Raw genomic sequence first — 27,468 nt, 5'->3', positions numbered from 1 at the left:
GAAGGCTCTGACAAATCACATGAGTGCTGGAACTATGGGGCAGCTGTTGGGAGAAGATGACTCTACTGAGGTCTGAATGACACCCATGGACAGGGGACGGAGGCAGGATGATTGCAGGAGCACAGGTGGACTGGCAGAGGGACCCAGGATCATTAGCACATAACACAACAACAATAGGACAAGTTAAATATGGTGGACCTGGAGGGACAGCACTTCACCCAGGTCCTAACCTGGAACGTCATCCTATGCCCACACAAATGCTATGGGCATGAGATGAGAGAGACCTTCCGTGTTAAGGAAATGCGTCACATACATACATACATACATACGTGTAAAGCATTGGGGTTGACCCGAGCACAGCCGTGTACAGCCATTCATTTCTATGGCCAGCTGTTCACTAAAGCTCCCCGGTATTTGTACGTTGGGCAGATTTGTGTCACAAACCATCCATGTGCATGAGCCTGTATGGTGGGGGTGGCAATGCACATGTATGGATGGCTGGCAATGTAAATTACCCAGGACTGGCTCCTATTTGCAGGGACTGTCCCAGCAAAAACAGGACAGTTGGCAAGTTAGAAGACACAGAAGGATATGAGGCAGCCGACATTCACAGAAGATCTGTGCTTAGTTCTCCGAGATGTTTGAAACAACCTACCTGCCGAGTACCTTTAAAAACTGCGTGCAAGTCTACCTAGAACAAGGGTCTTCAAACTATGGCCCTCCAGCTGTTCAGGAACTACAATTCCCATCATGCCTAGTCATGTCTGTGAATGTCAGAGTTTTACAATGCCTCATGGCAGGGCCGTCTTTACCATAGGGCAAACCGGGGCAACTGCCCAGGGCCCAATCTTTATTGAGGGGCCCAAAGCAGCTGCCGCTTGAACCCACACATTGGGGCCCCCGATGATGCAGAGCGCACAGAGGCTGTATTCCCGAGCAAGCCAGCAGAGAGGGGGCGGGACTGGGAGCTCCACTAATGCTCTGACCCCACCCCCTGCAGCCTACATGCTCGGGAGTTAGCAGATCAGAGTGGGAGTCCCATCCAGTGACCTCTGAAAGTGTATAATGAGCCCAGCTGGCCAGGTATATCCTTACACTAATAGAATGCTTGCTTTTCTAAAACCCTGAGCTGTGATACTCAACTGTAAAGGTGTGCATTGTTTAAAGTTTTCTGATCCTCTTCTGTACCATGTCCGCAGCCTCTGACCCCCCTCCTGTACCATGTCCGCAGCCTCTGACCCCCCTCCTGTACCATGTCCGCAGCCTCTGACCCCCCTCCTGTACCATGTCCACAGCCTCTGACCCCCCTCCTGTACCATGTCAGCAGCCTCTGACCCCCCTCCTGTACCATGTCCGCAGCCTCTGACCCCCCTCCTGTACCATGTCAGCAGCCTCTGACCCCCCTCCTGTACCATGTCCGCAGCCTCTGACCCCCCTCCTGTATCATGTCCACAGCCTCTGACCACCGACCTGTACCATGTCTGCAGCCTCTGACCACCGACCTGTACCATGTCCGCAGCCTCTGACCCCCCTCCTGTACCATGTCCGCAGCCTCTGACCACCGACCTGTACCATGTCCGCAGCCTCTGACCTCCCCTCCTGTACCATGTCCGCAGCCTCTGACCCCCCTCCTGTACCATGTCCGCAGCCTCTGACCTCCCTCCTGTACCATGTCCGCAGCCTCTGACCCCCTTCCTGTACCATGTCCGCAGCCTCTGACCCCCCTCCTGTACCATGTCCGCAGCCTCTGACCCCCCTCCTTTACCATGTCCGCAGCCTCTGACCCCCCTCCTGTATCATGTCCGCAGCCTCTGACCACCGACCTGTACCATGTCTGCAGCCTCTGACCACCGACCTGTACCATGTCCGCAGCCTCTGACCCCCCTCCTGTACCATGTCCGCAGCCTCTGACCACCGACCTGTACCATGTCCGCAGCCTCTGACCTCCCCTCCTGTACCATGTCCGCAGCCTCTGACCCCCCTCCTGTACCATGTCCGCAGCCTCTGACCCCCCTCCTGTACCATGTCCGCAGCCTCTGACCCCCCTCCTTTACCATGTCCGCAGCCTCTGACCCCCCTCCTGTATCATGTCCGCAGCCTCTGACCACCGACCTGTACCATGTCTGCAGCCTCTGACCACCGACCTGTACCATGTCCGCAGCCTCTGACCCCCCTCCTGTACCATGTCCGCAGCCTCTGACCACCGACCTGTACCATGTCCGCAGCCTCTGACCTCCCCTCCTGTACCATGTCCGCAGCCTCTGACCCCCCTCCTGTACCATGTCAGCAGCCTCTGACCCCCCTCCTGTACCATGTCCGCAGCCTCTGACCCCCCTCCTGTACCATGTCAGCAGCCTCTGACCCCCCTCCTGTACCATGTCCGCAGCCTCTGACCCCCCTCCTGTATCATGTCCGCAGCCTCTGACCACCGACCTGTACCATGTCTGCAGCCTCTGACCACCGACCTGTACCATGTCCGCAGCCTCTGACCCCCCTCCTGTACCATGTCCGCAGCCTCTGACCACCGACCTGTACCATGTCTGCAGCCTCTGACCTCCCCTCCTGTACCATGTCCGCAGCCTCTGACCCCCCTCCTGTACCATGTCCGCAGCCTCTGACCTCCCTCCTGTACCATGTCCGCAGCCTCTGACCCCCTTCCTGTACCATGTCCGTAGCCTCTGACCCCCCTCCTGTACCATGTCCGCAGCCTCTGACCCCCCTCCTTTACCATGTCCGCAGCCTCTGACCCCCCTCCTGTATCATGTCCGCAGCCTCTGACCACCGACCTGTACCATGTCTGCAGCCTCTGACCACCGACCTGTACCATGTCCGCAGCCTCTGACCCCCCTCCTGTACCATGTCCGCAGCCTCTGACCACCGACCTGTACCATGTCCGCAGCCTCTGACCTCCCCTCCTGTACCATGTCCGCAGCCTCTGACCCCCCTCCTGTACCATGTCCGCAGCCTCTGACCCCCCTCCTGTACCATGTCCGCAGCCTCTGACCCCCCTCCTTTACCATGTCCGCAGCCTCTGACCCCCCTCCTGTATCATGTCCGCAGCCTCTGACCACCGACCTGTACCATGTCTGCAGCCTCTGACCACCGACCTGTACCATGTCCGCAGCCTCTGACCCCCCTCCTGTACCATGTCCGCAGCCTCTGACCACCGACCTGTACCATGTCCGCAGCCTCTGACCTCCCCTCCTGTACCATGTCCGCAGCCTCTGACCCCCCTCCTGTACCATGTCCGCAGCCTCTGACCTCCCTCCTGTACCATGTCCGCAGCCTCTGACCCCCTTCCTGTACCATGTCCGCAGCCTCTGACCCCCCTCCTGTACCATGTCCGCAGCCTCTGACCCCCCTCCTTTACCATGTCCGCAGCCTCTGACCCCCCTCCTGTATCATGTCCGCAGCCTCTGACCACCGACCTGTACCATGTCTGCAGCCTCTGACCACCGACCTGTACCATGTCCGCAGCCTCTGACCCCCCTCCTGTACCATGTCCGCAGCCTCTGACCACCGACCTGTACCATGTCCGCAGCCTCTGACCTCCCCTCCTGTACCATGTCCGCAGCCTCTGACCCCCCCTCCTGTGCCATGTCCGCAGCCTCTGAACCTCTTCTGTACCATGTCCGCAGTCTCTGACCATCTTCTGTGGTATGTCTGCAGTCTCTGAGCATCTTCTGTGGTATGTCTGCAGTCTCTGACCATCTTCTGTGGTATGTCTGCAGTCTCTGACCATCTTCTGTGGTATGTCTGCAGTCTCTGACCATCTTCTGTGGTATGTCTGCAGTCTCTGACCATGCCTCAGTGAGCAGCAATAATGTGCAGTAACCTTTAGCAAAAAATTTGCAGGCAGAAAGTATGTATTGTAACCTCTAGCAACCAGTCTGTGAGCAGTAGGGATAGACTGTAACCTCAGGCAACCAACTGTAATCACTGCATGATCTGCTGCAGTAAACTGATTTTGAGTCTACCTGCTATTTTTATGTATGTCCCAAGAACGGAGGTGGGGGGCCCAAGAAAATTTTTGCCCAGGGCCCAATCAATATTAAAGACGGCCCTGCCTCATGGGATGTGTAGTTCTGCAACAGCTGAAGGGTCGTAGTTTGAGGATCCCTGACCTAGAAGAATTGATGCTGGTTTGAAGGCAAAGGGCGGTCACTGGTCACCCTAAATATTGACTTGATTTGGATTTCTCTTCTGTTTTACTTTCAATTTTGTTAATTGATAAAAATAAACGATACAAACTTCTATTTATGAAACTTTGCCTAAAACTTTTGTTCAGAATGTATCTAAACCCAAAAATAAAAATGTAATATATGTTGCAGCTCACCAGTCTAATGATAGATCCTTCTATCCTTCTACAGCGACCCTGAAATATTATTTCTGAGCAGAGTTGTATAAAGTACTCGAAACCCATACTTGAGTAAAAGTACAAGTGCTCGATCAAAAAGTGACTTGAGTAGAAGTACTAAAGTATTCAACATTTTTTGTACTTAAGTATTGCAAGTACCGTATTTATCGGCGTATAACACGCACTTTTTCCTCCTAAAAATGGAGGAAAAAGTAGCAGTGCGTGTTATACGCCGATATAAGAAAAAAAAATGTCCAGAAAGCACTAGCAGCGCCGAGAGGTTGAAGGGGGCGGGCAGCGCCGAGAGGTAGAAGGGGACGGGCGGCGCCGAGGAGAAGGGAGGACCGCTGTCATCGGAATTCCCGCCTCCTATGCTGACATCAATCATAGGCGCCGCGACTTCCGATAACAGCGAGTCCTTCCTTCTCCTCTGCGCCGCCCGCCCCCTTCTACCTTTCGGCTCTGGATGCTTTCTGGACAAGTGATTTCTTTAGTGGCACTGGCGCTGGCGAGGCTGCAATAATGGGCGCTGGCGAGGCTGCAATTATCGGCGCTGGCGAGGCTGCATGTAAGAGCACTGACGAGGCTGCATGTAAGGGCACTGACAAGGCTGCATGTAAGGGCACTGGCGAGGCTGCATGTAAGAGCACTGGCGAGGCTGCATGTAAGAGCACTGGCGAGGCTGCATGTAAGAGCACTGGTGAGGCTGCATGTATGGGCACTGGCGAGGCTACATGTATGGGCACTGGCGAGGCTGCATGTATGGGCACTGACGAGGCTGCATGTAAGAGCACTGGTGAGGCTGCATGTATGGGCACTGGCGAGGCTACATGTATGGGCACTGGCGAGGCTGCATGTATGGGCACTGGCGAGGCTACATGTAAGAGCACTGGCGAGGCTGCATGTATGGGCATTGACGAGGCTGCATGTAAGAGCACTGGCGAGGCTGCATGTAAGAGCACTGGTGAGGCTGCATGTATGGGCACTGGCGAGGCTACATGTATGGGCACTGGCGAGGCTGCATGTATGGGCACTGACGAGGCTGCATGTATGGGCACTGGCGAGGCTGCATGTATGGGCACTGGCGAGGCTGCATGTATGGGCACTGGCGCTGGCGAGGCTGCAATTATGGGTGCTGGCGAGGCTGCAATTATGGGCACGGGCGAGGCTGCATGTATGGGCACTGCGCTGGCGAGGCTGCAATTATGGGCACTAGTGCTGGCGAGGCTGCATGTATGGACACTGCGCTGATGAGGCTGCATGTAAGAGCACTGGTGAGGCTGCATGTATGGGCACTGGCGAGGCTGCATGTATGGGCACTGGCGAGGCTGCATGTATGGGCACTGGCGAGGCTGCATGTAAGAGCACTGGCGAGGCTGCATGTAAGAGCACTGGTGAGGCTGCATGTAAAAGCACTGGCGAGGCTGCATGTATGGGCACTGGCGCTGGCGAGGCTGCATGTATGGACACTGCGCGGATGAGGCTGCATTTGTGGGCACTGGTAAGACTACATTTAATTTTTAAAAAAATGTTCTGAGTTCAAAGCTGTTTATTTTAAATTTCAGCTTTTTTCCTGAAATTTCTGCTCTAAAATTTAGGCGCGTGTTATACGCCGATAAATACGGTAGTTTTTTTTTTTTTTTTAATTTTGCTACTCAAGTACTGAAAGTAAAAGTACAAGTACTGTGTTATGTAGTTATTAAAGAAAGAAGTCAAAAGTTTGAACATCATATTGTTTTTTATTATTTCAAATGATTAACCTAAAGGACAATCACAATTTGTTTGTTTCATATTTTCTTTTTAGTGGAAAGATTTGGCAAAGCAGCTTTTATTTATACATACAGTAGCATTTTATTTCTGTATGCGCTGATAATAAACATGTTTTGAGCTTCATGAAACCTGCCATCTACTGTTCTGGCAGTGGTAATTTTTATAATAGTAACGAGTAACTATGCAGCACAAAAAAAAAATATCGGAGTAGAAGTATTGAAATCATCGAAAAAATGTAGTGAAGTAAAAGTGGAAGTAGGAGAAAAAAATTCTACTCTAGGAAAGTACAGATACCGCATTTCCGTACTTAAGTACAGTAGTGAAGTAGTTCTACTTAGTTACTATACATCTCTGTTTCTGAGTACAACAAATAAGTAGAACATTACAAATATTGTTTTTTAATGTACATCAATCACTTACTAATAGATAAATATGTTATTGTGAAATAAGTCATCACACCCCCGCCCACACCCCGCCGTGTGCCTTATCAGCTGATGACAACGAGGTGCGAGTCGAAGCTCCAGCTTGTCAGATGGCATTAACTCATCAACTGCACATGGCCAAACGTCTGTGACACCCAACCAACACAAAACACTTCGACCAATCAGACAACTCCGGGCCAACGTAAAGCCGCTCAGTTTGCTTTCATAGTCATGAATTGTCAAGGCAGCTAGTATAATTACCAGAGATCTGTCTTTATACTGCCATGAGGTGGAATGGTGAGCTACTGGGTGGCTTTGCCTTCCCCGCAACTCCTACAAATAAAGATCCAATATTTGGGCATAGAGACCATTTATAGAATCTTTGAAATTTCTTTAATCACTTGGCCTTCGGAAGATTTACCCCTCTTCAAGACCAGTCTGTTTTTTGCAATACGGCACTGACAATTGTGCGGTTGTGTGACGCTGTACCCAAATAAATGTAGCAAAATAAATTGGCCTAAAATGTTAAAAAATTGAAATGATTTTTTTTGGGAATGTTATAGAAGAATGTGAAAAATATTGTTTTTTTTTTTTTTTCAGAATTGTCGCTCTTTTTTTGTTTATAGCCCAAAAAAATAAATAAAAATCGCAGAGGTGATCAAATACCACCAAAAGAAAGCTCTATTTGTGGGAGAAAAATTACATCAATTTTATTTCGGTACAGCGGCACAATTGTCCGTTAAATAACGCAGTGCCGGATCGCAAAAAATGACCTGGTCATTAAGGAGGCAAATCCTTGCGGTCCAGAACTGATTAAAGCAGGGGTCTCCAAAATACAGCCTGCATGTATGCAGAAACAGTCTATTTTCTCCCCTGCAGGAGGCACTCTTCTGCTGTAGGAGAGGAAGTCAAGGTTCCTCTATGGCAGGGGTCTTCAAATTATGGCCCTCCAGTTGTTTAGAAACTCTAATTCCCATCATGCCTAGTTATGTCTGTGAATGTCAGGGTTTTACAATGTCTCATGGGATGTGTAGTTCCACAACAGCTGGGGGGGCCGTAGTTTGAGGATCCCTGCTCTATAGTTTCCTTGGTCACTGGGGAAGCTATTCTATTGGATGCTGCTGCCCAATGTGGCTTGAGCAGCCATGTTGGGTGAGGCAGCGCCTATTTAAGACCCTGGCTCCCATGTTTGGCATGCATTTTGCGAGTTGGCAGAGTAAGGTTTGGCTGCAACCTACTTCTTCACGTTATTGGAACCTGAGTGTGCCCAGCTGGGTAGCTGAACCCCCCCACCCCAGGTTATTGTGAACTGTTGCTGCCTTACTTTAATATTACTTTTCTATTGAAACTGGCTGGGTAAGTAGTAATTGCCGCCCCATCATGCTGCAACCCACCTACATGCGGGTCACGTTTGGCCAGATACAAGATTTTATCTTTCAATGGAAATACCCCACCTGGCTGCCAATGAATGCCCCATTCGGTGTATTGTAATATGAAGACTAGTGTAAATATTTGTCAGCACGTCCAATCACAGCAAAGAAGTGCAACATTTCAGAGCCACGCAGGGCGCCCTCGTTAGGCATGACAAAGCAGCCCTGCGTGGCTCCAATACATTGCGCAAGTGAATGGACTGCCCTATGCACAAAAAAGACATGAACAGGAACGCATGTTCACGAAGTGTGAATGGGGCCTTAGCGCAATTCTGAATCGCAGGCAGAATTGGGGCAGATGTGAACAGAGTCATATATCTGCCCGGAGACTGGGGGCAGAATCAAGGCAGATGTAAACAGAGCCTTATATACACCTGGAGGCAGGGGGCAGAATCAGGGGGCAGATGTGAACGGAGCCTTTTATCTGTCCGGAGGCAGGGGCAGAATCGGTGCAGATGTGAACAGAGCCTTATATCTGCCCAAGGGCAAGGGGCAGAACCAGGGAAGATGTGAATGGAGCCTTATATCTACCCAGAGGAAAGGGGCAGAATCAGAGCAGATGTGAACAGAGCCTTATATCTGCCTGGAGGCAGGGGGCAGAATCGGGGCAGATGTGAACGGAGCCTTATATCTGCCCAAAAGGCAGAGGGCAGAATTGGGGCAGATGTGGATGGAGCCTTATATCTGCCCAGAGGCAGGCAGAATTTGGGCAGATGTGAATGGAGCCTTATATCTGCCCGGAGGCAGGCAGAATCGGGACAGATGGGAACAGAGCCCTATATCTGCCCAAAAGGCAGAGGGCAGAATCGGGGCAGATGTAAACAGAGCCTTATATCTGCCGTGAGGCAGAGGGCAGAATCGGGGCAGATGTGAATGGAGCCTAATATCTGCCCGGTGGCAGGATTGGGGCAGATGTCAACAGAGCCTTATATCTGCCCAGAGGCAGTGGGCAGAATGGGTTCAGATGTGAACAGAGCCTTATATCTGCCCGGAGGCAGGCAGAATCGGGGCAGATGTGAACGGAGCCTTATATCTGCCCGAAAGGCAGAGGGCAGAATAAGGGGCAGATGTAAACAGAGCCTTATATCCGCAGTGAGGCAGAGGGCAAAATCAGGGAAAATGTGAATGGAGCCTTACATCTGCCCAGGGGCAGGGGGCAGGATTGGGCAGATGTCAACAAAGGCTTATATCTGCCCGGGGCAGGGGGCAGAAATGGTTTAGATGTGAACAGAGCCTTATATCTGCCCCTGAGGCAGGCAGAATCGGGGAAGATGTGAACGGAGGCTTATATCTGCCCGGGGGCAGGATTGGGGCAGATGTTAACAGAGGCTTATATCTGCCCCGGGCAAGGGGGCAGAATTGGTTCAGATGTGAACAGAGCCTTATATCTGCCCAGAGGCAGGGAGCAGAATTGGTTCAGATGTGAACAGAGCCTTATATCTGCCTGGAGGCAGGGGGCAGAATTGGTTCAGATGTGAACAGAGCCTTATATCTGCCTGGAGGCAGGGGGCAGAATTGGTTCAGATGTGAACAGAGCCTTATATCTGCCTGGAGGCAGGGGGCAGAATTGGTTCAGATGTGAACGGTGCCTGATATCTGCCCGGAGATCAGCTTTACCTATTTCCATGAGTGGTATGGGTACCAGGTAACCTAGGTCTATGTGAATTCTCAGGGGCAAAGCACTAAATTAAAGATAGTGAGTTCTATAGACAAAATGAATTGTATTATCATTGCTTCTTATAATATCAGATTTGGTGGATAAGTGGAGTCACATTTTAAATGTATTTTATTACAGGCTGAGAATAAGGCGGAATGGCCGCGCTTTATCAGCCACGGCTCGCTCTGTCGGGGGCCGCCATGGGCCGTACAGGACTTGGCAAGAGTTCCAAGGAACCTATAGAACGCTATAGGTGTGAATATGGGAAAGGAGCTGCGAAAGGGAAACATCACCATGTCAAAGCGCTCCGCAGCATGGCGTGCCAGTTCGATCTGATTGGAAATGCGTAATATCACAGTAGGTATGCATTAAACATGCACAACGAAACGCATCGGACTCCGTTCTACAGACTGGAAGATAAACACTTTGCAGCAAAGGATTAGAAGAAGACGGTGGGGTGCGAGGATGAAGATCAGAGGGGGACATGCGAGGACTTGCTGTGATTTTGGTATCCTGGTATTCTCTTATCAGATGGAAATCATTTTATGTTTTTAAGCGCTGAGGATTTGGCTGCAGGATCGGTCTGTGTCACCGGTGTGAGCCAGCTGTGCGACTGTGTCCCCAACTGTCAGAGTGTCACTGATCTGTGGCGGGATGGGATCTGACACCCTGACTGTCAGTGTGTCATTGTTGTGACACCTTCAATGTCAATGTACCACGACAGAGCCTGGGGGGTGTGAAGTGTCAGCATGGTTTTGTTTCAGAGACTAAGGGGCAGATGTATAAAGCAGTGAATGGGACATTCACCAAACATTCACTGCAGGATAATCTTTCAATTTAATTTACCAACAGAGAATGTTTGGGGAAAGTCCCATTCCCTGCTTTATAAGTCTGCCCTCTGTCCCAATGTGTCAGCCCTTGTTCTGGAACCCCAGCATCAGCGTGTCCCTGATCTGGAACCCCAGTGTCCGCGTGTCACCAATCTGGAACCCCAGTGTCCGTGTGTCACCGATCTGGAACCCCAGTATCTGCGTGTCCCCAATCTGGAACCCCAGCGTCAGTGTGTCCCCAATCTGGAGCCCCAGCATCAAGTGTGTCCCCAATCTCAAACCCCAGTGCTCGCGTGTCCCCGATCTAGGACCCCAGCATCAGCGTGTCACTGATCTGAAACCCCAGCGTCCGTGTGCCACCAATCTGGAACCCCAATGTCTGTGTGTCACCAATCTGGAACCCCAGTGTCCGTGTTTCACCAATCTGGAACCCCAGTGTCCGTGTGTCCCCCGATCTGGAACCCCAGCGTCAATGTGTCCCCAAACTGGAATCCCAGTGTCACTGTGTTCTTTGAGACCCCAGTATCATTGTGTGCTTAATCTGGGACCCCAGTGTCATTGTGTATCTGGGAGCCCAGTGTCATTGTGTATCTGGGACTCCAGTGTCATTGTTTCCTTTATCAGGGACCCCAGTATCATTGTGTATCTGGGACCCCAGTGTCTTTGTGTATCTGGGACCCCAGTCTCATTGTGTATCTGGGACCCCAGTGTCATTGTGTATCTGGGACCCCAGTGTCGTGTATAAGAGACCCCAGTGTCATTGTGTATCTGGGACCCCAGTGTCGTGTATAAGAGACCCCGGTGTCATTGTGTATCTGGGACCCCAGTATCATTATGTATCTGGGACCCCAGTGTGGTGTATCAGAGACCCCAGTATCATTGTGTATCTGGGACCCCCGGTATAATTTGGCACACCCAGTCATGGCATTGCTGAACAGCTCCCATTCGGAGGACCCCTCATCAGATTCCAGTCCAAGAATTAGGATCCCCACTCATAGACTGTGTGACTGGAGGAATGACAAGGACTCTGCACACCATTGTCTGGAATCTGCCCCCCGCCCCCCAGTGTTGTAAACCTCTGGATGGGAAGTTGTAAAAGAAAACCAACACAGCTGCTGCAGAACTGCTTGTCACTAATAGCTGTGAGTGCTCCATTGTGTATTGGGATACAAAGTTCTCACTATTCTCCGTAATTTCCCTTTATGTCCTCCCCCCACCTGTGACAATTGCAGAGCATTAGTACTATAAATCCCAGCATGCCAAGCCACAGACACTGGCCTCAGAAGTAAAAAAGTGCAAGATTTGGGATGATCTGAGGCATAGAGGTACAGAAATTGGGGTGATCTGTAGCATGAAGGTGCAGAAATTGGGGTGATTTTTAGCATGAAGGTGCAGAAATTGGGGTGATCTGAGGTAAAAGGTGCAGGAATTGGAGTGACCTGAGGTATGAAGTTGCAGGAATTAGGGGGTAATCTTAGGTGGGACGGTGCAAGAATTGGGGTGATCTGAGGTGTGAAGGTTCAGAAGTTGGGATGATCTTAGATGGGAAGGAGCAGGAATTGGGGGGGGGGCTTAAGGCATGAATGTTCAGAAATGTGGGTGATCTGAGGTGTAAAGTTGCAGGATTTGAGTCGATCTGAGGTATGAAAGTGCAGGAACTGGGGTGATCTGAGGTATAAAGGTGGAAGAAATTAGGTGATCTGATGCATGAAGGTGCAGGCATTTGGGTTAACCGAGGGGTGAAGGTGCAGATATTGGGGTGATCTGAGGTATTCGAAGAGCAGGAATTGGGTGATCTAAGGTATGAAGGTGCAGGAATTGAGGTGATCTGAGGTATGAAGGTGAAGGAATTGAGGTGATCTGAAGTCTAATGGTGCAGGAATTGAGGTGATCTGAGGTGTGAAGGTGCAGGAATTGGGCTGAGCTGAGGTCTTATGGTGCAGAAATTTGGTGATCTGAGGTATGAAGGTGCAGAAATTGGGCTGATCTGATGTCTGATGGTGCAGAAATTGGGCTGATCTGATGTCTGATGGTGCAGAAATTGGGCTGATCTGAGGTCTGATGGTGCAGAAATTGGTCTGATCCAAGGTATGAAGGTGCAGAAATTGGGCTGATCTGAGGTCTGATGGTGCAGAAATTGGGCTGATCCAAGGTATGAAGGTGCAGAAATTGGGCTGATCTGAGGTCTGATGGTGCAGGAATTGGGGTGATCTGAGGTCTGATGGTGCAGACATTGGGCTGATCTGAGGTCTCATGGTGCAGAAATTGGGCTGATCCAAGGTATGAAGGTGTGGAAATTGGGGTGATCTGAGGTCTGATGGTGCAGGAATTGGGCTGATCTGAGGTCTGATGGTGCAGACATTGGGCTGATCCAAGGTATGAAGGTGCAGAAATTGGGCTGATCTGAGGTATGAAGGTGCAGAAATTGGGCTGATCTGAGGTCTGATGGTGCAGAAATTGGGCTGATCTGACGTGTGAAGGTGCAGAAATTGGGCTGATCTGAGGTCTGATGGTGCAGAAATTGGGCTGATCTGACGTGTGAAGGTGCAGAAATTGGGCTGATCTGAGGTCTGATGGTGCAGAAATTGGGCTGATCTGACGTGTGAAGGTGCAGAAATTGGGCTGATCTGAGGTCTGATGGTGAAGGAATCAAGTAGATTTGGCACGCCAATTGCCTAATGCTTGTAAATTTACACTTATAATGAGAACAAGGTGGCTGACCACTGTGCTCCACGATTGGCTGTTAATGGCTCACTGCATAGTATGGATACTTCCTATTAAATAAACACAACAGTGACTCTTCCTTTCTCTTTGTAGCCGATCTGGCACGTGTTTCTGCTGCCATTGTCCGAGAGACGAAGCGTAAGCCTCTAGTAATTCAATGAGTGAAAACAGCCTCGGGGAACGCTCTCTGCTTCTGCCTTTACCTAGAAAGATATTCAACCTCTGTCCTACAGCTCGGGGCTTTCACATCACCAAAGAGAATTCCTCTGCCGATAACCTCAGCCGTACACAAGAGCCAAAGACCACTCTCTGCAAATGTTCATTATAGGCAAGAATCGTATATACAGAAACCGATCATCCACTAATAACATGGAGAAGGACGATTCACCTCAATTACTATAGAGGTTTCATGTCCCTTTACCTATCTGAAACATCTGTACCTTGGGAAAAACAAATAGAATTCTGGGGGGTATCACTAGAGGGGTCACCAGCGGGAGGAAGGAGCTCTGGATTCCTCTATATAGATCTTTATATCACTAAAGGGATCCCCAGCAGGAGGAAGGAGCTCTGGATTCCTCAGTATAGATCTTTATATCACTAGAGGGATCCCGAGCAGGAGGAAGGAGCTCTGGATTCCTCAGTATAGATCTTTATATCACTAGAGGGATCACCAGCAGGAGGAAGGAGCTCTGGATTCCTCAGTATAGATCTTTATATCACTAGAGGGATCACCAGCAGGAGGAAGGAGCTCTGGATTCCTCAGTATAGATCTTTATATCACTAGAGGGATCACCAGCAGGAGGAAGGAGCTCTGGATTCCTCAGTATAGATCTTTATATCACTAGAGGGATCACCAGCAGGAGGAAGGAGCTCTGGATTCCTCAGTATAGATCTTTATATCACTAGAGGGATCACCAGCAGGAGGAAGGAGGTCTGGATTCCTCAGTATAGATCTTTATATCACTAGAGGGATCACCAGCAGGAGGAAGGAGCTCTGGATTCCTCAGTATAGATCTTTATATCACTAGAGGGATTACCAGCAGGAGGAAGGAGGTCCCGATTCCTCAGTATAGATCTTTATATCACTAGAGGGATCACCAGCAGGAGGAAGGAGCTCTGGATTCCTCAGTATAGATCTTTATATCACTAGAGGGATCACCAGCAGGAGGAAGGAGCTCTGGATTCCTCAGTATAGATCTTTATATCACTAGAGGGATTACCAGCAGGAGGAAGGAGGTCCTGATTCCTCTATATTAGATCTATATCCTCCTCCACCAGTAGGAGGAAGGAGGTCCTGAGTCCTCTATATAGATCTTTATATCACTAGAGGGATCACCAGCAGGAGGAAGGAGCTCTGGATTCCTCAGTATAGATCTTTATATCACTAGAGGGATCCCGAGCAGGAGGAAGGAGCTCTGGATTCCTCAGTATAGATCTTTATATCACTAGAGGGATCACCAGCAGGAGGAAGGAGCTCTGGATTCCTCAGTATAGATCTTTATATCACTAGAGGGATCACCAGCAGGAGGAAGGAGCTCTGGATTCCTCAGTATAGATCTTTATATCACTAGAGGGATCACCAGCAGGAGGAAGGAGCTCTGGATTCCTCAGTATAGATCTTTATATCACTAGAGGGATCACCAGCAGGAGGAAGGAGCTCTGGATTCCTCAGTATAGATCTTTATATCACTAGAGGGATCACCAGCAGGAGGAAGGAGGTCTGGATTCCTCAGTATAGATCTTTATATCACTAGAGGGATCACCAGCAGGAGGAAGGAGCTCTGGATTCCTCAGTATAGATCTTTATATCACTAGAGGGATTACCAGCAGGAGGAAGGAGGTCCCGATTCCTCAGTATAGATCTTTATATCACTAGAGGGATCACCAGCAGGAGGAAGGAGCTCTGGATTCCTCAGTATAGATCTTTATATCACTAGAGGGATCACCAGCAGGAGGAAGGAGCTCTGGATTCCTCAGTATAGATCTTTATATCACTAGAGGGATTACCAGCAGGAGGAAGGAGGTCCTGATTCCTCTATATTAGATCTATATCCTCCTCCACCAGTAGGAGGAAGGAGGTCCTGAGTCCTCTATATAGATCTTTATATCACTAGAGGGATCCCCAGTAGGAGGTCCGATTCCTCTATATAGATCTTTATAATCACTAGAGGAATCCCGAGCAGGAGGAAGGAGGTCCTGATTCCTCTTTATAGATCTTTATATCACTAGAGAAATCACCAACAAGAGGGTGGAGGTCCTGATTCCTCTATATCCACTTGCCGACCGCCGCAAGTACATATACTGCAGCGGTCAGCCCCTCCTGGGCAAAGTGACGTATATATACGTCACTCGCCCGCGAGCCAATAGGGGGCGAGCGTGCGCCGCTGGAAGCGCGCTCCTGCCCCCGCTCGTTCACTGTCATCCCTGCACGAGTGACCAGCGGCTCCGATTTCCGCCCGCGATCGTCCGCTGCAGAGGGAGAAAGGCAGGCGGCTGATGTAAACAAAGCCGTCTGTCATTCTCCCTGATGTAACTGCAGAGATCATACCATCCTGCTATGTAGGATCGTATGTCTCTGTGGTTCCATCACTAGCCACACCCCTTTACAGTTAGAAGCACGCCCCTAGGGACACATTTAACCAATGCATCTCCAATAAAGTTAACCCCTTCCCTGCCAGTGTCATTATTACAGTAACAGTGCATATGTATAGCACTGATTACTGTAGTAATGTCACTGGTACCCCCAAAAGTGTCAAAAATGTCAGTCAAGGATCCGATCAGGTCTGCCGCACTGTCGCAGTCCCCCCCAAAAAAATCGCAGATCGCCGTCATTACTCGTTAAAAAAAAAAAACAATAAAAATGACAAAAATCTTTCCCGTAGTTAGTAAACGCAATAACTTTTGCGCAAACCAATCAAAATACGCTTATTACGATTTTTTTTTACCAAACATAGGTAGCAGAAAACAAATTGGCCTAAAATGTTAAAAATTTTAGATTTTCCATTTTTTTTTTTTTGGGGAATTTCAGATGATAAAATGTGAACAATATTGTTATTTTTTCAAAATTGTTGCTCTTTTTTTGTTTATAGCGCAAAAATTAAAAATCGCACAGGTGATCAAATACCACCAAAAGACGTCAATTTTATTTAGGTACAGCGTCACACGACCACACAATTGTCCGTTAAAATCACGCAGTGCCGAATCGCAAAATAGGGCCTGGTCATTGAGCAGCCAAATCCTCCGGGGCTTAAGTGGATATAGATCTTTATATCACTAGAGGGGTCACCAGCAGGAGGTCCTGATTACGCTATGTTCCTCTCCCTGGGCGTCACATCTAGAGCAGCCCATTTGTTTGAAAGGGCTGCCATGCGCAAATTATGCAAAAGAAGTCCCTGGCCCTCTCACAAAATTGCGCTGCGGAATGCATGGCGCTGAGCTCGCTAGGAGAAACATTTCCGGGAAACAAAGGGTGCGATTTTGTGTGCCTTTCCGGCGTGTGCAGATTGTGAATGTAGCCATAAGAGGGGGCTATTGCACTCCACGTGGATATTTCTATTATTTTCAATCACAGGGAAATGTAGGGCGCCCCCCCCAGGGTACTATAGGGCGCCTCCCCCCTCCCCAAGGGAACTGTAGGGCGCCCACCCCATTGGTAGCAAGTGGAGTGAGACTCTAGTGTGGGGGGGGGGGGGGAGCTGGTGACTCTAATGCAGAGATCTGTTCTCTGGGGGGGTCCCTGAGAAATAGGACAAGCCAGATGGTGAGCAGAGTATCTCTCCCTTTAAATGTTTTGAGTGCCCCCTCTGCACAGAGTACCTGTCTATACACAGAGCCGACTATGGAAGAATTTACACAAAGAGCGGCAGATGTCAGCACAGCCAATAGTATGACAGATGGAGACCGGCTCCCTGCCTGATCTTTGGAAGGTCACTATGCCTTTAAAATTCCCACTGGCTGCCAATGCTCAGTAATCGGCAGTGGAAAATAAGGAGATTTTTGAGATTATGACACTTTGTAATAAAATCTCTGGCCCAATATCACCAAACCAGGGGGATGGGGGGGGGGGTACTTTTATATATATATATATATATATATATATATATATATATATATATATATATATATATATATATATATACATATATATATATATATTTATATACACACATATATATAGTCAGCTGTGGTTTGAAAAGATAAGAGGTGGCGATAGTCCTGACACATCATGCTGCAAATGCTAAAAAGCTCTTAGGGCATGCTAAAATGACATATAATTATACCAATCTAGAGACCGCTTTAGCATGCTGTCCTTTAATGGATGGATAAAGACAGCCAGACACTTAGCATTTTCCAGAAGTAAGTCTGGCGGTCTGGAGGGGTGGGTCGTGAACTTATCTCATGACAGGTCCCCTTTAAACCTTCAGTCTTCAATAGATATTACTATGGGAAATGATAAGAAGAGACTGTAACCCTGATTCATCACGCTGCAAAATCACAGGAAGTGTGCTAAAAAAACAAAGGCATGCTAAAATGACACTGAGAGACCACTTTGGCATGCCTTTCTTTAAAGCTCTGGGCTACAATAGATAATAATAAGAGCCATCACAAATTAAGAGACCATAACCCTGATTCATCACGCTGCAAAATCACTGGAGGTGTGCTAAAAAAAGAAAAGCTCTTAAGGCATGCTAAAATGACACTGAGAGACCACTTTGGCATGCCTTTCTTTTAAAGCTCTGGGCTACAATAGATAATAATAAGAGCCATCAAAAATGAAAAGAAGAGACCATAACCCCGAGGACACCCAGACACTTAGCATTTTACAGAAGTAGGTCTGGAGGGGTAAGCTGTGTATCTCTTATATGACAGGTCACTTGTTGTGCTCATCTGTCACGTTAAAAGGGTTTGTATAGGACAGCCAGGCACGTGACATTTTCAGAAGACCCCGCAGGGGTGACCAGTGTATTTATCTAATGACAGGTCCCCTTTAAAGCTCCAGGCTAAAATAGATACTACTAAGAAGAGCCATAAAAAATAAGAAGAGACTAAAATCGCAGCAAAAATCACTGGAGGTGTGCTAAAAAGGCATGCTAGAATGACACCGAGAGACCACTTTGGCATGCCTTTCTTTAAAGGTTGGATGAGGACAGCCAGACACTTAGTATTTTTTGGTCCCTTCCTGTGCATTGGCTGGCTTAATGCAAAGCATGGTGACATGTAAGACAAGTGAAAATCGGCATGCTAAAACAATAGATGCTAATACTGATTGGGGGACCACTTTAGCATGCCTTCATTTAAAGTTTGGATGAGGACAGCCAGACACTTAGTATTTTTTTGGTCCCTTCCTGTGCATTAGCCGGCTTAATGCAAAGCATGGTGACATGTAAGACAAGTGAAAATCGGCATGCTAAAACAATAGATGTGAATACTGATTGAAGGACCACTTTAGCATGCCTTCCTTCAAAGGTTGGATTAGGACAGCCAGATACAAAGTATTTTTTGGTCCCTTCCTGTGCATTGGCCGGCTTAATGCAAAGCATGGTGACATGTAAGACAAGTGACAATCAGCATGCTAAAACAATAGATGCTAATACTGATCGAGGGACCACTTTAGCATGCCTTCCTTTAAAGGCAGACAGTCCCCCTATAAAAAAAGATTTGGAATAGGACAAAATAGCCAGGTGCATAGCATTTTTAGAAGTGGGGACCCCGGTGTATTTAGCTAATTTATTTATTACAGGCATGTATAAGGAGCTGACAATGTGCGTTGTGACACGACGTAGGGGAAGTGAAAATCAGCATGCGAATACTGAATGGGGGACCAATTTAGCATGCTTTCCTTTAAAGGTTGGATGAGGACAGCCAGACACTTAGTATTTTTTGGTCCGTTCCTGTGCATTGGCCGGCTTAATGCAAAGCATGGTGACATGTAAGACAAGTGAAAATCGGCATGCTAAAACAATATATGCAAATACTGATTGGGGGACCACTTTAGCATGCTTTCCTTTAAAGGTTGGATGAGGACAGCCAGACACTTAGTATTTTTTGGTCCCTTCCTGTGCATTGGCCGGCTTAATGCAAAGCATGGTGAAATGTAAGACAAGTGAAAATCGGCATGCTAAAACAATATATGCAAATACTGATTGGGGGACCACTTTAGCATGCCTTAAAGGCAGACAGTCCCCCTAAAACAAAAAAAAAGCTTTGGAATGGGACAGCCAGGTGCATAGCATTTTTAAAAGTGGGGACCCCGGTGTATTTAGCTAATTTATTTATTACAGACATGTATAAGGGGCTGCCAATGTGCGCAGCGATTTGGATACGGAACATTCCCATCTAATGACAGGTCCCCTTTATTCTTCAGGAAAAGCGAGCAATGATAAGAGACTACAGACCGGATTCATCACGCTGCAATTTCACCCGAGTGATTGGTTGAGGGACCACTTTAGCGTGCCTTTGGTGCTATTGGCTGCCCTACCACAAAGCACGTTAACACATTACACCATGTGCAATAATGCAACACAGAAATACAGACAAAGCATGCTAAAATGACACACACCAATATAGAATTGTAAGTAATTGGTAAAGGACCACTTTAGCGTGCCTCCAGTGCTCTGGCTGCCCTAACATGAAGCACCTCAACGCGGTACACAACGTAGGTTAACGCAACACACTAACAGAACAAGTGAATAGGAATGCTAAAACGACTTACACTAATACTGATTGTGAGACCGCTTTAGCATGCTTTCCTATAAAGTCAGACTGCCCCCCTTTAAAAGTGTTGGAATGGGACAGCCAGGCGCAGAGCATTTTTAGGAGGGGGGGGACCAGTGTAATAGCTGATATTATATATAGTCTTCTTCACTCAATATCTGGACCAATCACAGCCAGGACATCACAAAAGTAGGGAGTGTCGGGGCGCAGAGCAATGCGCCCCGATGACTCCCAGAAGGCCTCCAATCGGCGCCTCTACACCGCCGCACGTGGGGTGAAAACCCCACCCCCCCATACCCACCACTAGTCCGGCGCCCCTGGTGGGCTAAAATTTTTTTTTTTAAGGTTTTTTTTAAGCTTTTTTTAAAAAAAATGTCTTTTTTTTAAGCTTTTTTTTCTGTGGCCACAGATTGGGGGGGCAGCGCCCCTGCGCCCCCTATAGAGCGGCTGCCACTGAATATTACTATGAAAAGCTGACAGTGATAAGAGACTACAGACCTGATACATCACGCTGCAAGAGCACTGACTGCTTTAGGAACCACTTTAGCATGCCTTCCATTGAAGTCAGACTGTCCTATAAAGTGTTGGAATAGGACAGCCAGGTGCAAAGCATTTTGAGAAGTGAGGGTGAACGGGTGTATTTAGCGATGGTCTTTATTTATAAAGTGCTAACAATCTCTGTAGCGCTTTACATGGTGACAGGTCTTCTTTAATACACTACGAGACCAAAGACTGCATTCATCACGCTGCAATATCACCTACATGATTGGTTGACCGCTTTAGCGTGCCTTCAGTGCTACTGCAAATTAATGGATCGGAGCATCCCTTCAATCCGGCGCGCTTCCAAGGATAAATTAAAGCCTTGACAATGGTGAGAGACCACAGACCTGATTCATTATTGCATTATCACTGAAGTGACTAATTGAAGGACCACTTTAGCATGCTTTCAAAGCTATTACAACACATTGGGAAGTCTTTATATAGTGTTGATAACCTCTGTAGCACTTTACATAGTGACAGGTCTTCTTTAATAAGCTATGAGACTATAGACTGCATTCATCAAGCTGCAATATCATCTATGTAATTGGTTGAGGGAGCACTTTAGCGTACCTTCAGTGCTATTACAAGACATTGTGAAAAACTAATTTATACCCGCGCTTATGGAATAAAATAACTAAATTATAAATCTCCAAGTGATCAAATGGTGTATAAATTCAGTGCAAAGAAAATAATATTATATTATAAATGGGCAGCTGCTGCGACACTAAGAAAATCTTAGGAATGATATAAAACACAAATTTAAAGCAGCGCTAGCCCTTAAAATTGTATAGAAATAAATAACACTAGATCTCTCCTAAAAAAACATGTGACACTCTCAAGTAAAAGATAGGATATTAAATTTTGTTAAACAATTTTTAAAAAATTATGTATAAAATATTGTGAAATGATAATATTTTTTTGGTGCTAAAATACATAGATAATTATAAAAAACTGTGAAATCGTGCTAAAGTCCATAAAAAATAAATTGGTATCCCTTAGGTGATCAAAGTAAGGTGCTCCGGTGCCGGTTATACAATAAAGTGCTCCAAGGTGAAAAGGTGCCCCTCTTGGTTCGCTACTCACCACAGCGCCAATAATTAAGAGCCTCAACAGTATTGCAAATAAGCCTTGACACCCGGATATTTTCCTCTGTACGCCTTTCACTGTAAATAAGGGTCCGCTTGCGCATCCACCATTAAAAGAAATAAAAGGCGTATATAGTGAAGTATGTACGTATGGGTTTATTTCTGCTTAGTAGCCAAGTGCATACTTACAGCAAGTACAAGATAGTTAGGCATATACAACGTAGTGCCTCGTGGTTACGCCGCTCGGCGTGCGTTCCACGGACAGGAAGCGATAAACCGGAAGTGACGTGCCGCTCCGTACGTGACAGGAAGTGCGTCAATGCGTTTCGCCGTAGGTTCCGGCGTTTTCAAAGAAGGGTCTTTGAAAACGCCGGAACCTACGGCGAAACGCATTGACGCACTTCCTGTCACGTACGGAGCGGCACGTCACTTCCGGTTTATCGCTTCCTGTCCGTGGAACGCACGCCGAGCGGCGTAACCACGAGGCACTACGTTGTATATGCCTAACTATCTTGTACTTGCTGTAAGTATGCACTTGGCTACTAAGCAGAAATAAACCCATACGTACATACTTCACTATATACGCCTTTTATTTCTTTTAATGGTGGATGCGCAAGCGGACCCTTATTTACAGTGAAAGGCGTACAGAGGAAAATATCCGGGTGTCAAGGCTTATTTGCAATACTGTTGAGGCTCTTAATTATTGGCGCTGTGGTGAGTAGCGAACCAAGAGGGGCACCTTTTCACCTTGGAGCACTTTATTGCATAACCGGCACAGGAGCACCTTACTTTGATCACCTAAGGGATACCAATTTATTTTTTATGGACTTTAGCACGATTTCACAGTTTTTTATAATTATCTATGTATTTTAGCACCAAAAAAATATTATCATTTCACAATATTTTATACATAATTTTTTAAAAATTGTTTAACAAAATTTAATATCCTATCTTTTACTTGAGAGTGTCACATGTTTTTTTAGGAGAGATCTAGTGTTATTTATTTCTATACAATTTTAAGGGCTAGCGCTGCTTTAAATTTGTGTTTTATATTACAAGACATTGGTTGCCCTGACACGAAGCATGTTGATGTGTGACACAGCGTGCGTGTTAGTGCGAATAGGCATGCTAAAAGGATAATGTTAATACTGTTTGTGAGATCACTTTAGCATGCCTTTCTTTAAAGTCAGTGTTGGAATAGGACAGCCAGGTGCAAAGCATTTTGAGAAGCGAGGGGGGACCGGTGTATCTATCTATCTGTCTATCTGTCTGTCTGTCTGTCTGTCTGTCTGTCTGTCTGTCTGTCTGTCTGTCTGTCTGTCTGTCTATCTATCTATCTATCTATCTATCTATCTATCTATCTATCTATCTATCTATCTATCTATCTATCTATCTATCTATCTATCTATCTATCTATCTATCTATCTATCTATCTATCTATCTATCTCTGTAGCACTTTACATGGTGACAGGTCCTCTTTAACATGCCATAAGATATAAGAGATTATAGGCTGGATCCATCCAGCTAAGTGATTGGTTGAGGGACCACTTTAGCGTGCCTTCAGTGCTACTGCAACTTGATGGATCGGAGCATCCCTTCAATCCGGCACGCTCCCAAGAATAAATGAAAGCCTTGCCATTGACAAGTGAAGACTACACCTCCCCCCCCCCCTTATTTTGGTCCTGTCCCCGAGGACCCCTCTTTGTCAGGACTACTCACATGTACGCCTGCAGCGTCCCCCCATCGGTGGCAGAACATCTCTTCCCCGTATCCAGCAGCAGAATCCATCCCCAGATCCCCAGCAGCCCGACCGGTAACATGATCCACCTTTCTCAATTCCCGTTTCCTGTATTCCAGCGAGGAAGAGGAAAAAAAAATGAAAATTCTCCTTTATTTTCCTCTTTAATCATCGATCGGTCCCAGCGAATGGCGAAAAGATTTCCTCGTTTGCTGTCAGCGCCCGACGGAGCCCATCGCTAAGTCTGTAAGTTTATAAAGGAAAAGTTTTGGCAGGCGTCCTTCATGGGAAAGGGGATCCAAATATAAATGTTTCTTTTTGTGTGTTTGTGAATAGGGAAAGCGTTTTCCTGCGGGCTGCTGTGTGTCTGCGTCTTCCTGAGATGTACGAGTGATCCAGTTACTTCTCCGAGCAGAGAAGACCCCCCTTCAGCTGGAGAGGAGGGGACGGCTCAGACAGGTCACCTCCCTCCGGACAAAACATCTTTCTCCTTTTATTGGAAAGTCTTTACCATCGACTTCAGACACAATGTATTGGACAATTAGTGCCTGACACCCCCCCCCCCACAACTCCTCGCCCTCCCCCCATTGTCTTTGTGCAATGGGGGGTCTTCGGTGTTGGCTCACCGTTCGGTAGCGGCGTGCGGATCACACTGTCGGTGACTCTTCAATGCACACAGCTCCGGCAGGCTTCAGGGAGTATATCATAGGAGAGGGAATACAAGATCGCCCAAGGCTTTGGCGTCCTAGATTTGATTGCCTTGGGGGGTTTTTTTTCCCCTTTTCTTTTCAAGCTCTTTGATTCATAGAGAATTCTGTAGATGGTGCAGGAAAAGAGCGTTCAGGAAGAGAGCATTCAGGAAGAGAGTGTGCTAGAAAAGAGTGTTCGGGAAGAGAGCGTGCAGAAAGAGAGCGCGCAGGAAGAGAGCGTGCAGGAAGAGAGGGTACAGGAAGAGAGCGTGCAGGAAGAGAGGGTGCAGGAAGAGAGCATGAAGGAAGAAAGCGTGCAGAAAGAGAGCGTGCAGAAAGAGAGCTTGCAGGAAGAGAGGGTGCAGAAAGAGAGCATGAAGGAAGAAAGCGTGCAGAAAGAGAGCGTGCAGAAAGAGAGCTTGCAGGAAGAGAGGGTGCAGGAAGAGAGGGTGCAGGAAAAGAGCGCGCAAGAAAAGAGCATGCAGGAAAAGAGCATTTGGGAAGAGAGCGTTCAGGAAGAGTGTGTGCTAGAAAAGAGTGTTCGGGAAGAGAGCGTGCAGGAAGAGAGGGTGCAGGAAGAGAGGGTGCAGGAAAAGAGCGCGCAAGAAAAGAGCATGCAGGAAAAGAGCATTTGGGAAGAGAGCGTTCAGGAAGAGTGTGTGCTAGAAAAGAGTGTTCGGGAAGAGAGCGTGCAGGAAGAGAGGGTGCAGGAAGAGAGGGTGCAGGAAGAGAGGGTGCAAGAAGAGAGCGCGCAAGAAAAGAGCACGCAGGAAAAGAGCATTTGGGAAGAGAGCGTTCAGGAAGAGCGTGTGCTAGAAAAGAGTGTTCGGGAAGAGAGCGTGCAGGAAGAGAGGGTGCAGGAAGAGAGGGTGCAGGAAGAGAGGGTGCAGGAAAAGAGCGCGCAAGAAAAGAGCACGCAGGAAAAGAGCATTTGGGAAGAGAGCGTTCAGGAAGAGAGTGTGCTAGAAAAGAGTGTTCGGGAAGAAAGCGTGCAGAAAGAGAGCGTGCAGGACGAGAGGGTGCAGGAAGAGAGGGTGCAGGAAAAGAGCGCGCAAGAAAAGAGAACGCAGGAAAAGAGCATTTGGGAAGAGAGCGTTCAGGAAAAGAGCACGCGAGAAGAGAGCGCTCGGGAAGAGAGCGCTCGGGAAGAGAGTGAGGGAATAGAGCATGCGGGAAAAGTGAGGAGTGAGCAGAAAGAAAGGGAGAAGAAAGCATACCGGAAGAGAGTGTGCTGGAAGTGAGTGTGCAGAATGAGAGCATGCAGGAAGAGAGCATGCAGGAAAGAGAGCATTCGGGAAGAGAGCATTTGGGAAGAGAGTGTGCAAGAAGAGAGAGTGCAGGGGGAGAGCATGCAGGAATAAAGCATGCTGGAAGGGAGCATGGTGGAAGGGAGCACACAGAAAGAGAGCATTCGGGAAGAGAGTATTTGGGAAGAGAGTGTGCAAGAAGAGAGAGTGCAGGGGGAGAGTGTGCAGGAAGAAAGCGTGCAGGAAGAGAGCGTGCAGGAAGAGAGCGTGCAGGAAGAGAGCATAGTGGAAGAAAGCGTGCAGGAAGAGTGTGTGCAGGAAGAGAGCATGCAAGAAGAGCGTGCGGGAAGAGATTGTGCTGGAAGAGAGGGTGCGGGAGGAGTGTGTGCGGGAGGAGTGCGTGTGAGAGGAGTGCATGCGAGAGGAGTGCGTGCGGGAGGAGTGCGTGCGGGAGGAGTGCATGCGGGAGGAGAGTGTGCTGGGGTGAGAGTGTGCAGGAAGAGAGCGTGCTGAAAGAGCGTGTGGAAGGAGTACATGCAGAAAGAGAGCATGCTGGAAGAGAGCGTAGTGGAACAGAGAGCGTAGTGGAACAGAGAGCGTAGTGGAAGAGAGTGTGCAGGAAGAGAGCATTCGGGAAGAGAGTGTGCAGGAAGAGAGCGTTTGGGAAGAGCATTCGGGAAGAGAGCATTCGGGAAGAAAGTGTGCAGAAAGAGAGCATTCGGGAAGAGAGTGTGCAGGAAGAGAGCGTTTGGGAAGAGCATGGTCGAAGAGAGAGTGCAGGAGGAGAGTGTGCAAGAAAAAAGCGTGCGGGATGCGAGCATGCAGTAGGAGAGCGCCCGGTAGGAGAGCATTTGGAAAGAGTGTGTGCTGGAAGAGAATGCCCAGGAAGAGAGCATTCGGGAAGAGACCATGGTGAAAGAGAGAGTGTGGGAGGAGAGTGTGCAGGAAGGAAGCGTGCGGGAAGAGATTGCGCTGGAAGAGAGCATACGGGAGGAGAGTGTGCTAGAAGAGAGCATGTGGGAGGAGTGCGTGTGGGAGGAGAGCGTGCAGGAAGAGAGCGTGCTGGAAGGGTAGCGTGGTGGAAGAGAGCATGCAGAAAGAGAGCATTCAGGAAGAGACCTTTTAGGAAGAAGTGCAGGAAGAGAGTGTTTGGGAAGAGAGCATGGTGGGAGAGAGAGTGTGCAGGAAGAAAACGTGTGGGAAGAGATTGTGCTGGAAGAGCGTGCAGGAGGAGAGCATTTGGGAAGACAGTATGCAGGAAGAGAGTGTGCAGGAAGAGAGCATGGTGGAATAGAGAATGCGGGAGGAGAGTGCGCAGGAAGAAAGCATGCGGGAAGAGATTGTGCTGGAAGAGAGCGCCCGGTAGGAGGAGAGCGTTTGAAAAGAGAGTGTGCTGGAAGAGAGCATGGTGGAAGACAGAGTGCGGGAGAAGAGTGTGCAGGAAGGAAGCGTGCAGGAGAAGAGTGTGCAGGAAGGAAGCGTGCGGGAAGAGATTGTGCTTGAAGAGAGCATGCGGGAGGAGAGTGTGCTGAAGGAGAGCGTGCGGTATAATAGTGTGCTGGAAGAGAGTGTGCGGGAGGAGTGCGTGCTGGAAGAGAGCATGCTAGAGGAGTGCGTGCTGGAAGAGAGCATGCAGGAGGAGTGAGTGCGGGAGGAGAGCGTGCGAGAAGAAAGCCTACAGAAAGAGATAGTGCTGGAAGAGCACACACCTTTATTTTTGAAATCTGGAGAGAACGCTGGCTAGACGATGCACTAAATATCCAATGGAAGGAGTTAGGTGTGTGGGGGAGGGGGGTAAGCGCTGGCATTAGTCACAATTCGAGAGCGATCAGCAGACACGTCTGTAAATAATGGATTGTGAGGTTCAAGACGGACAACGCGGGACTATGGCTTCCATCGCGCCATACAGGCGCAACCGAGTGTGGGCGCGCTTCTGTGTGTTTTCCATGCATCTTTAGGAATATGTGCAGGAAGAGAGCATTCGGGAAGAGAGCATTGTGGAAGAGGGAATGCCGGAGGAAAGTGTGCAGGAAGAAAGCATGCGTTAAGAGATTGTGCTGGAAGAGTGCGTCCGGTAGGAGAGCGTGCAGTAGGAGAGCATTTGGGAAGAGAGTGTGCAGGAAGAGAGAGTGTTCAGGAAGAGAGCATGGTGGAAGAGAAAGTATGGGAGGAGAGTGTGCAGGAAGAAAACGTGTGGGAAGAGATTGTGCTGGAAGAGCGTGCGGTAGGAGAGCTTGCGGGAGGAGAGCATTTGGGAAGAGAGTG

The 27,468-nt window shown here is 48.3% G+C and overlaps 1 protein-coding gene across 1 annotated transcript in view; it reads right to left on the bottom strand.

Annotated features, from left to right (window-relative positions):
• Positions 1-23,399, bottom strand: part of MEGF6 (multiple EGF like domains 6) — a 559,396-nt gene extending 535,997 nt beyond the window's left edge. Inside the window, exon 1 of the mRNA XM_082273280.1 lies at positions 23,249-23,399. Coding sequence (XP_082129406.1) covers positions 23,249-23,349 — 101 coding nt within the window. The 5' untranslated portion in view covers positions 23,350-23,399. The remainder of the gene's footprint in view (positions 1-23,248) is intronic.
• Between the last annotated feature and the right edge of the window lie 4,069 nt (positions 23,400-27,468).

This window comes from Pelophylax lessonae (assembly GCF_965119305.1).
Source record: "Pelophylax lessonae genome assembly, chromosome: 12".
Lineage (NCBI taxonomy): Eukaryota > Metazoa > Chordata > Amphibia > Anura > Ranidae > Pelophylax > Pelophylax lessonae.
Note: the sequence above shows the minus strand (reverse complement) of the source record. Positions and strands in the feature narration are given on the sequence as shown.